This window comes from Solanum lycopersicum, chromosome 4 (genome assembly GCF_036512215.1).
Source record: "Solanum lycopersicum chromosome 4, SLM_r2.1".
Classification (NCBI taxonomy): Eukaryota; Viridiplantae; Streptophyta; class Magnoliopsida; order Solanales; family Solanaceae; genus Solanum; species Solanum lycopersicum.
In genome coordinates this window covers 6,674,420-6,689,220 of record NC_090803.1, presented here as the reverse complement: position 1 = coordinate 6,689,220, position 14,801 = coordinate 6,674,420, and the positions used below count along the sequence as shown (strand labels likewise).

Genomic DNA, 14,801 nt, shown 5'->3' with positions numbered 1-14,801 from the left:
TTTACTTCTCTTAATTTCATAATTTATATTATTTACTATATCATTTTCTTAAAAAAAATTATTTGTTTATTTAAAGAAATAAGTTATTTATATTCAATGAGTAGTAGCTAAAATAAAAATGCAACGTTTCACTTATGAAGCATTGATACTTATTCATTTTCCATCAATTATTTTGACATCTTTCTTATATTTTTATTAAAATAATTACTCAAAAATCAAGGTAATCTTCCAAAAAAAAGTATGCATCAATATTTATTTTATTTTTGGCCCTTTTACTAATTTTAAAAGACTGGAAAATTTTATAAAATAAAAAAATACCATATTTAAGTGCTATTAATTTCTTTTACTTCATTTCGTTAATCTCATCATTAATATTATTTATATTATCTCCAAATCACTTCTTCTCCTTTCTTTGTTTACTTTATATATATATATATATAATGTGATGACATCATTCTTAGTCTAGAATTTGTTATTTATTTATTTATGTCAATTATTTTGACATTTTAAGTACATTTTTATTAAAATAATTGCACAAAAAATGAAGTTACTCTTCCAAAAGTAATTATATGTCGATATTCATTCTATTTAATAACATTTTTCCTAATTTTAAAAGATTGAACAACTAAAAAAATGATTGATTCATATATACATAGTTTGGTAGCATAGTTTGGTAGTAAAAGATATAAATTAGTTAATTTTTGTCTTTTCATCTCCTATCTTTTAATATAGAGAAAAAGATCAAATATGCCCCTAAACTATTCGAAAAGGTCTAGATATACCCTCCGTTTAAAGTTTGGTTCACTTATGCCCTCGCCGTCCAACTTTTGGTCCAAATATGCCCTTTTGAGCGTTAGTTGCCATGCTGGACATATCCAACTCATTTTTCATTTTTCTAAATGCCACATGGAATTATGATGTCATTTTGGCCTTACCACATAACATTTGTATGAAAATGAAAAGATATTCGGACTCATAAACACCTAATCCGACCCAAAAATTAGTAATTGATTAATAAAAAATATGAAGAAATATAAAATTCACAAATTAATATAGTAACCTTAAATCTAACATTTTAATTTTTTTTTTATTTTTCGATAAATCTCGAAAATGAGTAATTGATTAATAAAAAATATGAAAAGTATGAAAAAAAATATAAATTAACGCCAAAAGTTCACAAATAAATACAGTAACATTTCAATCTACAATTTTTTTTAAAATTTTAATATTTTTTGGCAAATCCCGAAAATAAGTAATTTTTTATAAAAAGGGAAAAATATGAAGAAAAAAAATATACGCCAAAACTCACAAATAAATATAGTAAACTTAAATTCAATAATTTCAACAATTTTTTTATTTTATATTTTTTTTCATATTTTTTGATATTTTTTATTTCTGAATTTTTTGCGTAATTTTATATTTTTTGTTAATAAACTCATTTTTGGAATTTGTCGAAAAAATTAAAAATTTAAAAAATGTTGAAATTGTTGAATGTAAGGTTACTATATTTATTTTTTAATTATTTTGGCGTTAATTTTATATTTTTCATACTTTTTATTAATCAATTACTCATTTCAGGATTTATCGAAAAAAATAAAAAAATTTAAAAAAAGTGTTTAAATTGAATTTAAGATTACTATAATTATTTATGAATTTTTGGCGTTAATTTTATACTTTTTTCATATTTTGCTATTTTTTTTATTAATCAATTACTCATTTTCGAAATTTATCGAAAAAATAAAAATTAAATAAAATTGTTGAAAATTGGTCGGATAATTTATTTAAAAGGGGGTTGGATTAGATGTTTATGAGTCCGAATATCTTTCCATTTTCATATAAATGTTATGTGGTAAGGCCAATGACATGGCAAATCCATGTGGCATTTAAAGAAATAAAAAATGAGTTGGATATGTCCAACATGGCAACTAACGCCCATAAGTGCATATTTGGACCAAAAGTTGGACGGCGAGGGCAATCAGTGAACCAAACTTTAAATGGAGGATATATCTAAACCTTTTTGAATAGTTTAAGGGCATATTTGACCCTTTTCCCTTTAATATATTATTACTCTACATTAATAAAAATAATTAAGAATTAAAAAAATTGAAGGGGGATGAATACATGCATATACATTAAACCTATAACAAAGAAGACAATTGTAGTGGGAGGTGAAAAGTCGATTGAGTTGAATAAATATTTTTTTCTAATTTTTAAAAATAAAGTAAGCAAATAATAAACAATGATATTTATTAGTAAACAATGATATTAATAAATATGAAAGATTAGATAATGATAGAGTATTTTATTAATATTATTAAAAAACTGTCATTTATAAATGTAGAGGAGTGAGTCATAAAAATGATTTTTTTTAAAAAAATAAATTAATTTGTAAAAAAAAAGAGATAAATATAACTTTGTTTATATCTTATTTTTATTTATTTTTGTATATATAATAGCATTTATATTAGTTTAAGAGTTTTTAAAATAATTGATTTTGAAAAAATAGAAAAAAATTGAAACAAAAAAAAAGAGAAAAAAGAGATTAATATGACTTGGCCTATATTCGATTTTATTTATTTATGCATATATAAATAACAATTGCGTTTGTTATAGTTTAATTACAATTATATTTATAAATGTCTTTAAAATTAAATAAAGAAGTTAAAAGAAAGAATATTGGAAAGATATAATTAGTATAATATTAATGAGGAAAGAGAAAATATAAGTGTGTAGGTATTTTCTGAAAATTTGAAATTGGTAAGAAAAAAAACATAAAATGAAGAAGGAAAATGAGGCAATTAAAAGCACAATTATTTTGGTAAGAAAAAAGTAGTGGAAAATAAAGAAGTAGATGAATGAATCTTAGGAAGATACAAATAGTGTAGTATTAATGAAGAAAAAGAAAATTTAAATTTGTATATATATATTTATTTATTTTTAAAAGAACAAATTATGGAAAAATACTGACAAAATAAATAAATGACAATTCTGGCCAAAGAGAGCTGTCATGTCAGATTTATAGTGTTATCGACCTTTTATCTCAATGATGACCCTTTTTAAATTTATTTGAAAAATAAAATTTATTGATAAATATTATAGTTACAAAGTTGTTTATTCTTTGATTTTAGATCTTCTTAATTTTTTTATGAATATTCTATTCAAATTAAAGTATTTTTTAAGAAAAAAATGCAAGTTCAAAAGCATTAAAAATAACTAACACTAACTTGAAAGACAATATTTGAGAAATTGCAACAACTAAAGCAATTGCAGGAGCTTCATAGACATGTCCAGTTTTCGTAACATGATGAGACAAAATAGAGAGAACTATAATAATACTTGATATTGAACACATAAGAGTAAAAGTGAAACATATATATTATGTAAGCAACGTAGCGCACACTTAAGTCCATGTTTTTGAAATTTGATGGGAAAAAATGGTTCATTCGATAAACAACGATGATTTAGCAGAAACAGAGATCATGTCTGGCTAATAATATGTGGTAAAATAGATCAATCATAAGTTCTAGATATGTTGATTAAGAAAAAAACAAACAACTAACAATAGAGTGAAAAACAATGTAAGTTGGCTTATCAAAAAATAAAATTACAGAAAGAAAGTGTTTCACTTTATTTGATAGCAAATTTCATTTTTGTACAATTTATGAGTAAATAATATGTGGATACTAAAATCTTCTATCATTCAACTCATTTTTATTCACATGACAAGTCAAATATTTAGTCATTCGCATCTAACTCATTTTCAACTCACTCATATGCGATCTAATCCCCTGTTAGCTAGCCAACACAAGTCATGTCACATGAATAACACCATAGTTACTTAGGGAGAAGTTGACAATGTTTGTTTAGAAGGTTTTGGTAAATTTATTTTTAATACACTTGGAATCTCAAGATCTGAAATAACGGGTGAATCAGGCTTTGTAAACGTCGGAATCTCCGATTTTGAGGTAGTTGGTAGCTCACGGTTTGGTTCACTTGATATTTCAAGCCTGATAACACTTGGAGTCTCAAATTCTGGGGCTGCTGGAATATCAAGCTTTGAAGAATTAGATGTTTCAGGTTTTAATAAACTAGGTATCTCTGACTTTGAGAAAATTGGAGTCTCAAAATTTGGAAAACTTGGGGTCTCATGCTTCGGCAAACTTGGTTTCTCGGACTTTGGGGAACTTGCAGTGTCGGGCTTTTGGGAATTAGGAGTTTCGGGTTTTGAAAAACTTGGAGTCTCGAAACTTGAGGTGTCAGGCTTTGGGGAGCTTGGCATCTCGGGCTTTGCGGAACTTGCGGTCTCGGGCTTTAGGGAACTTGGGGTCTCGGGCTTTGGGGAGCTTGGCATCTCTGGCTTTACGGAACTTGACATCTTGGGATTTGGGGAGCTTGGCGTCTTGGCCTCTGGGAAACTTGGCGTTTCAGCCTTTGCGAAACTTGGAGTCTCGGGTTTTGGGGAGCTTGACTTCTCGGGCTTTGTAGAACTTGGAATCTCGAGCTTTGGGGAGCTTGGCATCTTGGGCTTTGAGAAGCTTGGTGTCTCGGGCTTTGGGGAGCTTGGCAATTCCGACTTTGGAGAACTTGGTGTATCGGGCTTTGAGAAACTAGGTGTTTCAGACTTAGGATAACTTGGGGTCTCAGGCTTCGGGGAACTTGGAGTCTCGGGCTTTGAAAAACTAGGAGTTTCAGGCTTTAGAAAACTGGAGGCACTTAGAGAACTTGAAGTCTTAGGTTTTGAGAAACTAGGAGCATCGGGCTTTGAGAAACTTGGCATCTTGGGCGTTGGGGTGCTTGGTTCCTCAGGCTTCGAGGAACTTGGAGTATCAGGTTTTGAGAAACTAGGAGTCTTAGGCTTTGAAAAGCTAAGTGTTTCAGGCTTTGAGAAACTAAGGGTCTCAGGCTTTAGGGAATTTGATGTCTTAGGGCTTGGAGAACTTGGCATTTCAGAATCTGTGAAAGTAGGGGTCTTAGGCTTCGGGGAACTTGGAGTCTCGGGTTTTGGAAAACTAGGAATTTCGGGCTTCGAGAAACTAGGGGTCTCAGACTTCGGGGAACTTGGAGTCTCGGGCTTTGAAAAAATAGGAATTTCATGCTTTAGGGAACTAGAGGCACTTGGAGAACTTGAAGTCTTAGGTTTTGAGAAACTTGGCATCTTGGGCGTTGAGGTACTTGGTTCCTCAGGCTTCGAGGAACTTGGAGTATCAGGTTTCGAGAAACTAGGAGTCTCAGGCTTCGAAAAGCTAGGTATTTCATGCTTTGAGAAACTAGGGGTCTCAGACTTTGGTGAATTTGGTGTCTTGGGGCTTAGAGAACTTGGCATTTCAGGTTCTGCGAAAGTAGAGGTCTCAGATTTTGGGGAACTCGGAGTCTCGGCTTTTGAAAAATTGGGAGTCTCAAATTTTGGGGAACTTGACGTCGCAGACTTTGAAAAACTAGGAGTCTCGAGCTTTGGGAAGCTTGGGGTCTCGGGCTTTGAGAAACTAGGGGTCTCAAGCTTCGGAAAACTTGGAATTTCAGGCTTTGAAAAAGTAGGAGCCTCTAACTTTGGGGAACTCGGAGTCTCAGGTTTTGAAAAATTAGGAATCTCGAATTTTGTAAAACTAGGAGTCTCGGGCTTTGAAATTTTTGGGATCTCAGGCTTTGAGAAAGTAGGATTCTCAAGCATCAATAAAGTAGGGGTCTCGGGCTTTTGGGAAGTAGGAGTAACAAGATCTGACGATGTAGAAGTTTCAGGCATTGAAAAACTAGGGGTCTCAGGCTTTGAGGAGGTAGGATTTTCAGATTTTGATGAACCAGGGGCCTTGCGCTCAAGCTTTGGAGAACTAGGGGTATCGGGTTTTGAAAAACTAAGAGTCTCGGGCTTTGAGAAACTAGGAGTCTCAGGTTTTGAAAAACTAGGGGTCTCGGGCTTTAAAAAAGTAGGGGTTTCAGGTTTTGAAAAACTAGGGGTTTCTGATTTTGAAAAACTAAGTGTCTCAGGCTTTGAGAAACTAGGAGTTTCTGGCTTTGAGAAACTAGAAGCCTCAAATTTTGAGAAACTAGGGGTTTCAGATTTTGAGAAACTAGGTATCTCAGGCTTTGAAAAACTAGGAGTTTCTGACTTTGAGAAACTAGGAGCCTCATGTTTAGAGAAACTAGGAGTCTCGGACTTTGAAAAAGTAGGGGTCTCTGGTTTTGAGAAAGTAGGGGTTTCAAGTTTTGAAAAACTAGGTGTCTCAGGTTTTGAGAAACTGGTAGCTTCGGGCTTTGAGAAACTAGGTGTTTCAGATTTTGAGTAACTAGGTGTTTTAGGTTTTGAAAAGCTAGAGATGTCAGGCTTTGCAAGACTAGTGGTCTCAGGCTTTTGAAAGACTAGGTGAATTGGAAAAACTTGGGGTAGTTGGCATTGAGAAACTAGGGGTCTCGGCTTTCGAAAAACTAGAAATTTCGGACTTTGAGAAACTAGGTGTCTCAGGCTTTGAAAAACTAGGAGTTTCGGGCTTTGAGAAAGTAGGTGTTTGAGGTTTTGAGAAACTAGGGTTCTGAGGCTTTGAGAAGCTAGGTGTCTCAGGCTTTGAGAAACTATGAGTCTGGGGATTTGAGAAACTAGGGTTCTCAGGCTTTGGAAGACTCGGAGAATTGGAGTAACTTGGGGTAGCAGACATTGAGAAACTGGGGGTAGTGGGCGTCGTGAAACTTGAGACAGTGGACGTTGAAAAACTAGGAGTAGCGGGTGCTGAAAAACTAGGGGTCTGAAGAAGGCGACGTGCTGTTATAGTAGTTATCATGCCGTCATGCATAAAGTAGATAAAAACAAACAATAAGATGGAGGACAAGTTGTAATGCGTAGCCATTTTTCTGCTGATGCAAGAAACTTAGAGAAAAATGTGATAAGAGAATATAAATTTTTGATATTTTAATTGTTTTCCGTTTAGCTATATATAGATTTTTAAAGGCATGTAAAAGGGAGGATTTCATAGGTTAGTTGCCCTATTTATCTGCCAAGATTATAGTATCTAGAATTTGTATTATGATAGCAATATTATAGTATCTTGAATATTGCTAGAATAAAGGAATGCTCAGATTTTCTAGCTTAAATGAGATTATTAAGGAAGCAAACAATTGTTAAACTATTTACTAATTACCTTCAAATTATCAATCACGATGTCTTTTAATTATGTCCTTTCTTTATTTTTAGCCTTTCTCTTAGGATAAAATTAAAATAAAAGTGGGTATAAGAGAGACACATCATATCTTAATCAAACATAAGTGAACTTAACATGCATATCACTCTATCACGATAAGAATGAAAACATTGATTTCTTCTTGTAATAACTAAAATTTTCACTAAATATCTTTAAAAACAAATATATAAACTTGCTTAGTCTTTTATTTTATAAGGCATCGTTTAATTAAATACCACGTCTGGATTTTAACTTGATTAAGTATTTATACTATTACTAAAATTATTAAAATAATTATTGATAATATAATTTGATGGAAAAAACATTACATTATATGAATATCCTTAAAAGTTATAATCAACTATCAACAAAGTTATACTCCATATTTTAGTAAAATATTATAACATTTGGGAGCATTAGGATGTCCCAGTTAAAAAATAAAATAAAAAATTGACTATAACTAGAAATAAAATTAGACTTTTTATTAATAATGTAGAGATTAATTATAAGATAATTTATGTACTTATACTTTAAAACTTAAAAAGGACTATATTTCGCGCTTAAACTAGAAAACAAGTTGAATTTTCTCATTCGATTTAGGGTTCATTTTCATGGCGGAAGCAAATAATTTCACTCTATCTTCTTCATTCCTCAAACAAGTACTTTTTTTTTTGTTGATAAGTTGATGTTCTCCTTGAATACATTCAATTTTATACTCCGTAGAAATTCATGGATTTTTTTTTTTTATAAATTTTGCAGGTTTACTTGTATGATTGGTGGTTGATTAAAGTTGAAACTGGTGATGGAAGCAAGCGATTGGGTGTTGGAGGTTTCACTGCAAAAGAGTAAAATTTTTTCCCTTAACTTAAGAATGTTGCTGATTTTTTTTTTATTTCTGTTTTGGGTAAGTTTGTTAAGTAGGGAGTATAAGATTTTGAGGTAGTGGTTTAGAAAAATTCAGGGAGTTCAGTTGACTATACGTATTCTTGAATGAAAGCTGCAATTTTTATTAGTAAGTTTGTTAGTTAGTAGGGAATATAAGATTCTTGAGGTATTAGTTCGTCTAATTCAGGGAGTCGAGTCTTGAATGGAAGTTGAAATCAGAGAAGCTGTCCTCTATGTTGTTCAGACTCTCCAAAAATATACTACTTTTGGAGGATTTGACCCACATCCATCAATTAAAAAAGAATTCAAGCAACATAGGTTCCTCTGTGTTGTTCGGACTCTCCAGAAATGTTGTTGAACTTGTGTTAGATCCTCCAAAAATGTACTGCCTTTGGTTGATTCGACACATACCCATCTATATTTTCAAAGAGTCTGAGCAACTTAGGATGTCCTTTGTTTATGATAATGGTGTCCGTGCGAGCTTGTGTGTCGATTGTTCCAACAGGTACCTGCTACCGTCCATTTGTTAACTCTGCCAGCCAAGGCTTAGGCATGTAGAAAGAAATCATATAGATTTTATTTTGTTTTTTGTTTTTTTGTTTCTGGTGGGATATGAACCTACGAACTCATGGTTCTCCTTCCACTTCATTGACCACTAGCCCACATCTTTTTGTTCTTGTTAATTTTCAAGTTAACTTCATGTTATTATCATGTTTGAAGCAACTTTCTTTTAGTTTGTTACTATTTTGCATCTTCTTGATGCCTTTCTAATGCAATTTAATTACTTCACCAAAAAAGAGTACATCAACATACTAGTGTAATCCCACAAGTAGGGTCTAGGAAGGGTAGGATGTTGCAGACCTTAACCCTACCTTTATGGGATATAGAAGTTGTTTCCAATAGACCTTTGGCTCAAAATAAAAGTACTCGACGTGGGAATTTAAGAAAATAACACAGTTTAATAGCAATACAAGAAAGAGTACAAACTAAAAGAATTCCTTCCATCATTAAAGCATCCGTTAGTCCTCCTATCATTAAAGCATCTGATAATGTTAAGACACTTAAATAGAAATACAACATGAAATATGTTTTCCCTCCTATCACGAAGCATCTGTTGTTCCTCTCCTTCCAAACATTCCAGAAAATGCAAGTAGGGTCTGCTTTCCAATATAATCTGTTCTTAGTATAATACTGGTCATCCCAGCTACTTAGAGCAAGTTTTATCAACCTGGCATAACCATTTTACTTGAAAAATCGCTGGAAACATGTCGAGTTGCCTGGTGAAAGTTCAGTGGAACATTAAGTGATTTACTGGTTCATTAGCTTTTTCACATAGAACACATCTGCTTCATATAGTGAGACCTCTTTTCTGCAGATTGTCAAGTGTTAAACAAGCCTCATGAGTTCCAGTCCAAGTGAAACAATCAGCTCTAAGGGGTGTGATGGTCTTTCAGATTGTTGTCCACGGCCAACGGCCACAGTTTCTTCTTGTCGACAAAAGATTGTTATAGCATGTCTTTGCCTTAAACCTTCTATGCTTCCAATTTCTACAGCACTTATTTTGTGGATATGTTGGATTTTTGAAGCACCTTATTCATTTCTATATAGCGCTGTTAATCTCGCAAGAGGTTAATACATGCTTTTTTTTAGTTAAAATTTAATCAAGACACAGATGATTTGTGGATTTCAGAATTTTGGACTGATTGTCTCTCAAGTTGCCAAACAACTTGTGCTAATCTTTTCCATGTTTTATTGCATTGATCAAGTAAGAAACACAGTTCTAGTAATGTTCTTTTTGTTGGATTGTTTTCCAAGTTGCATACAGAATTGTTATTTGGAAGGTGTGGAATTTTGTTAATGATCCAATTTCCAGAACATAATAAGCACAGCGCAGTTAAAAGGCCTTCCTTTGGGTTCTTTTCCATGAGATGTCAGATAAAAAGTTTATTTATCTTTGCCTCTGGATATCCCTATTGGACTGCTCATATGCAAGCATTTTAATTCATTACTTTGTCTTAGTTTAAAAGTGCTTTAGTGGAACTAGAGTACTGTATTATATATTTCGTGTGACAAGGCAGTTCTTGGAATCAAGTGATGTGATATTTTGTTGCCCTTCCTTAAATAGGAGACCAGATGGAAGAGTTTTCCACTCCACAACAATTGCGAAGAGGCATGATACTACCACTTTAGTGACGGAGGATGGTATCACCATTCTTCTTAGCGGTTTCATTAACAGGTGCCGAACTCTTCAAAATGGCTTCTCATCAGAGGTATTTAAGTTATTTTAGTTCTCAACTCATATGACTGCTTTATTTCAGCTGTTTTGATGGAACATATAATTGAGGTTTACGTTAGCTGAGAAGTTTTAGAGGTTCTATTTGGTCCCATCTGTAGCATTAACTGTCGGAATCATAGTACTATCTATAGTTTGTCAATCTTGGTGGAAGACAATGTATGACTTGCACACACATCTTGTAAAACTTTTAACATTATTTGGTGTTTATAATGAAACTTTTTGACTTAAAAGTTCATATTACTATCCAATGTGTCCTGTCTAGTTAATTATTTTTTTGCTTACCTCTTTCGAGTAATCTCCGCTCAATAATTTACTTCTGGCAGTCTTTCTTCAGCTATCACTCATCTTTTACAGATAAACCTCAGTCTTTTTCTGCTTTTGCGGTTTTAACTAACTCCTTGAGGAACCTAAAGAGGAAGGCCTGCTAAAGCATTAAATGGATTCTCCAAAGTGAGCATTCACATGTTAGTTACAAATTAGAATAAAATCATGTTTTGTGAAGATGAAATAATAAACAATCTCTACCTCCAAGGTAGGGGTAAGGTCTATGTACACTCTACCTTCGTCCCTCCCTAGACTCCACTTTGTTGTTGATGAAGATAACAAACAGAAATTTCAAACTAACAGGTTTGCAAGCAGTTCCTTCTTGGATTTCCATACAACTGGGAAGAGTCTGCTGCTGTGTCATTTGGAGAATCAACCAATGAAAATGCAGCCTCTAGAATTTCTGATTTCTCAGAGTCAGCAAATGCATCAGCTGATTGCACAAGTAGTTCCTTTACACTGTCCGTTGATCATCTTTCCCCCAATGTTTTACGAGATCTCTTAATATCGGCTGCTGGTGACCCAGAAGGCGGCATGCTAAGAAAGAGTATTTTTAATGAAATAGTGCAGAAATATGGTAACAATGCTTTTAATGTCGATGAAGCTTCTTCTTTGAACCAAAAAAGTGGTAATCAGGTCACCCCTCAAAGTCCTTCACTGAATGGAAGTCCTAGTCAAAAGAAGAAAGCTAAAACAAACCGGAAACAAGAGGATAGCTGTATAGCAGATGCAAAATCTGGTAAAGAAAAATTGCCAGAAGCTACTCCAAAAGATATGCCAGAAAAGAGAGTTTTGGATAGACTTCTGCATAGAAGTGGTGACGATGTTCCTATCGTTGGTGAAAATTCTTGTTTAAACCAAAAAAGTGGAAATCAAGTCTCAAGCAGGGGTCCTTCACTGGATGAAACTCCTTATAAAAAGAAGAAAACTAGAGCTAATTTGAGGAAAGAAGATGATAAGCATGTGCCCAATGCACAATGTAGAAAAGAAGTGCTTCCGAAATGTAATGATGAGAGTGGAACAGATATTGATAAGAATAGCTCAAGTAGTAGCGCTTTAACAAGAGATAAAGCTAGCTTATATAAGAAAACCAAAATTTACCTTACACAAGAAGAAAAGAGAGATGTGCACAAAGTATCTGGACAAGGAGATTTTGGGATAGTAAACATCACTAACTCGAGTAATGGTCCATTGACAAGAAGCAGAGCTAAAATGAAACGGGTAAAAGAACAAGGTCAAGAAGGACATAGATATCTGTGAAGGTGTTATGGGAGTTCTGTTGTGCAGATTAGCTACCCGTGGATATTAATCTGGAAATTCCTCAAATCATAACTTTTATGGATTTGTCACTTTGTTATTGTAGTTCACAGGGGAGGTAAATTTCGAAGGTTATGTTTTTCTTGTTTTTGTTATGGATTACATCACATCTCCTGAATTTAGCGTTTAATTAAGTGGATAGGGATTTTCTGACAACAAAAAAGCTTTTCTCCCCAACCGAGGTGAGTATCAAATGGTTCATGCCTGGGAGTAAACATGATCTTTATCGATGTTGAGGCAAGTATGGACAAGACAAAGAATAGCTGGTGGAATACTGTGCCTTGTTCCTGGTGTGTGGTTTGGTGAGAAAGGAACTCCATGTGTTCTGAAGAGAAGGATTACAGACGATTAAGTTAGATTGTCTTTTGTTGTTTCATTTTTGGTGTAAACTGAAATCTGCTAATGAGACAGAAACTCTATTAGAGTTCATATAGTCCCTTTTAAGTTCAGGAGAGGTCTTACTTTTTATTTCTTTTTCTGCTCACATGTACAAAATTCATAGCACTCCATTTGTGTTATTTTGTGAATAGAATTACAATAATCACCTTTTGAAAAAAAAGCAATTCAGTTTTTCCTTTTTGTGTTCCTCATAAGTACATCATGGTCGTGCTAAGACCGAGTGATGTGGAGAAGATTCGTCAGTTTCTTTATGTGACAAGGTACTTCAACATAGCTGATGCTGTATTTTGGACTTTGTCAAAGTTATTGCAATTATGTTTGTGTATCCAGCACAGATTTTTCTCAATTTCTTTCAGCATCATTTCATCCAATTTTTTTGTCAACCTTTTCTCTCTTTTGCTGCAGATAAGTTGACAAGGTAGACAGCACTAAAACAGAGGTAAATCAAGTTGGTAAGTCCTACATGAAGTTAAATTTTGGCGTAAGAGAGGCTACATGTATGTATTATAACAAGAAATATATGTACACGGCCAAGTTGGCCTTGTTAGTGTTGATGAAATTATTTACTTGATCAAATAAAGAAAACATGAACTATAATAAAATTGAGACCAAAAGTATAGTTGCAAAGCATATTGTATTAGACAATTTATATGTATGTTTTCAGTTGTCAAAATAGCATCTTACAGTATTGACTTCCATCAATATTGCAGCTTACAATATTATTGACAAAAATTTTGTTGACCAAATCTATGATATTCTGACCCACCATATTTGGAACAGACACAATTAACAGGTCAAAAAGACTCAAAACTACATGGAAAGGACAAGAAAGTATGCTAAATGTCAAAGCCATCTTGAAGAAGCAAAAGTTTCAAAGTCTCCTCTACAAATCTATATACTTGGTATATTCTTCTTTCTCATTTCTTCTTCAACCATCTGCATTTATATTAATTTTGTTCAAGTTTTCTTATACATCAAAGCATTGTGAATAAAGACATAATCCATGGGTAAATACACGGAGATAGTGGATGTAGGTGTGAGAATAGTAGCTAGGTTTCATTCTCATTGCCCTCAGACTGCTCGAATGTATTACCATCCACCCTCCAACATTCATGGCAATGCTTCAGATTTTCCTCGTCGTTGTAAAAAAGAGAAACTTGGGTTTATTGCTCATAATCAAGAATCGAACTCTATGGAGAGTTATGGTGTCGAGGCTTCCATGCATGTTGACACTGCAGATTTTATCGTTCACACATTGGACTAAGTCTATGTATGTACGGAACTATGAATACTCATTTTTGTGAAGATTGAAAGTGAGAATATAATGGACTGCGGTGTCAAGTTTGTGTTTATACGTGATATCAGCGTATATAAGTTAAATTCTTATTTTATTGTGTGATTATTGTATATATTGTTTATGATATGCTGGGTTGATTGGTTTGAAGGAATAGAAAAGAAAGAAAAAGAGAGATTAAATGAGTGATTTAAGTAAAAGTTATGTGAAGTCTGGGATGTGATTGTTTGTTGATCAAGTTTGTGTATATGGGGGTTTGTATGAATTGAAAGTATTTTAATACTTTATTTGATTGAAGATGTTTTAGTTCCAAGAAAAAAATTAGTAATTACTTATTGAATACGATTGATCGATTCCGTGGACCCAAAGAAGAATCTTAGCTTTTCGTGTGTATTTGTTCATAAATTTTTCGGTATCTGATTAATCGATTTTGTTTGAAACCAAATTTGTTGTGCCATTCAAACTGACCTATTGAACTAGACTATTTGCTTACAAAATCGAAACGAAACTTGAAAAAAAAATTTGACTAGTGGTTTGGTTTGATATTTAAAAAAAAATTCGACTATATTTAGGCTGGTTTGGTTTTAACTAAAAAAATCAATCCGAGACCAAACCAACCGGAAATTATATATGTATTTCTAAAATTTTATTTTATGCATAAAAATATTTACTTTGATATCATTTTAAAATATTTTCTTATATTATTTCATAGTTATTATCTCTTAGTATATTTTTTCAAGTTCAAAACTTGGTATTCGGCATGATTCAATAAAGATTATAGTTCATAGATAATTAATTATAATAAAACTTAAATCAAAATCAAATTGATACAAATGCAAAAGAAAATCAATTCAATACTAGAAATGACAATAATATTGAATATTTGTTCTTTAGTTTTACATTGGTTCAGACAAATAAAATACATAATCTAGTTTTAATTTTCCGTAAATATTTAATAATGTAACTAATACTAATGAAATTTATTTTAGCATGATTTAGTACTTCTAAATTATGATTATTTTCATTATGACGTTACGTTATTTATTTAATATGATGATTTCATTTTATTTTTATTGAATATTTGTGTCATCAATACTCATCTTATATTTGTGTTACTTTT

At 32.5% G+C, this 14,801-nt stretch overlaps 3 protein-coding genes and 1 long non-coding RNA gene across 6 annotated transcripts; 3 read left to right on the top strand and 1 right to left on the bottom strand.

The window, feature by feature from the left end:
• The first annotated feature begins 3,434 nt into the window (after positions 1 to 3,434).
• On the top strand, positions 3,435 to 6,281 carry LOC138347849 (uncharacterized). Its single transcript, XM_069296398.1, has 3 exons — positions 3,435 to 3,481; positions 3,911 to 4,587; positions 4,645 to 6,281. The coding sequence occupies exons 1-3, from the start codon at positions 3,435 to 3,437 to the stop codon at positions 6,279 to 6,281; spliced, it is 2,361 nt and encodes a 786-aa protein (XP_069152499.1).
• A 57-nt stretch (positions 6,282 to 6,338) lies between these two features.
• On the bottom strand, positions 6,339 to 6,836 carry LOC112941249 (nuclear pore complex protein NUP98A-like). The gene has a single exon (XM_069296397.1). It carries the CDS (start codon positions 6,834 to 6,836, stop codon positions 6,339 to 6,341), a length of 498 nt encoding a protein of 165 aa, XP_069152498.1.
• Positions 6,837 to 7,672: 836 nt separating this feature from the next.
• LOC104646676 (uncharacterized) lies at positions 7,673 to 12,437 on the top strand. Of its 3 annotated transcripts, none has more exons than XR_002027515.3 (5): positions 7,673 to 7,825; positions 7,926 to 8,011; positions 10,177 to 10,321; positions 10,975 to 12,046; positions 12,131 to 12,437. XR_002027515.3 is itself a non-coding variant. In XM_019213329.3 (4 exons), exons 1-4 carry the CDS (start codon positions 7,778 to 7,780, stop codon positions 11,929 to 11,931), a joined length of 1,236 nt encoding a protein of 411 aa, XP_019068874.1. In that variant the 5' UTR covers positions 7,673 to 7,777; the 3' UTR covers positions 11,932 to 12,437. The 3 variants fall into 3 exon arrangements, 1 of the variants encoding a protein (XP_019068874.1); XR_002027514.3 differs by having other exon boundaries at positions 12,124 to 12,437; XM_019213329.3 differs by having other exon boundaries at positions 10,975 to 12,437.
• Positions 12,438 to 12,507: 70 nt separating this feature from the next.
• Positions 12,508 to 13,978, top strand: LOC138348258 (uncharacterized). The gene is made up of 3 exons (XR_011220568.1): positions 12,508 to 12,647; positions 12,793 to 12,839; positions 13,168 to 13,978. It is a non-coding gene; the product is annotated as an uncharacterized lncRNA (long non-coding RNA).
• The last annotated feature ends 823 nt before the right edge of the window (positions 13,979 to 14,801 follow it).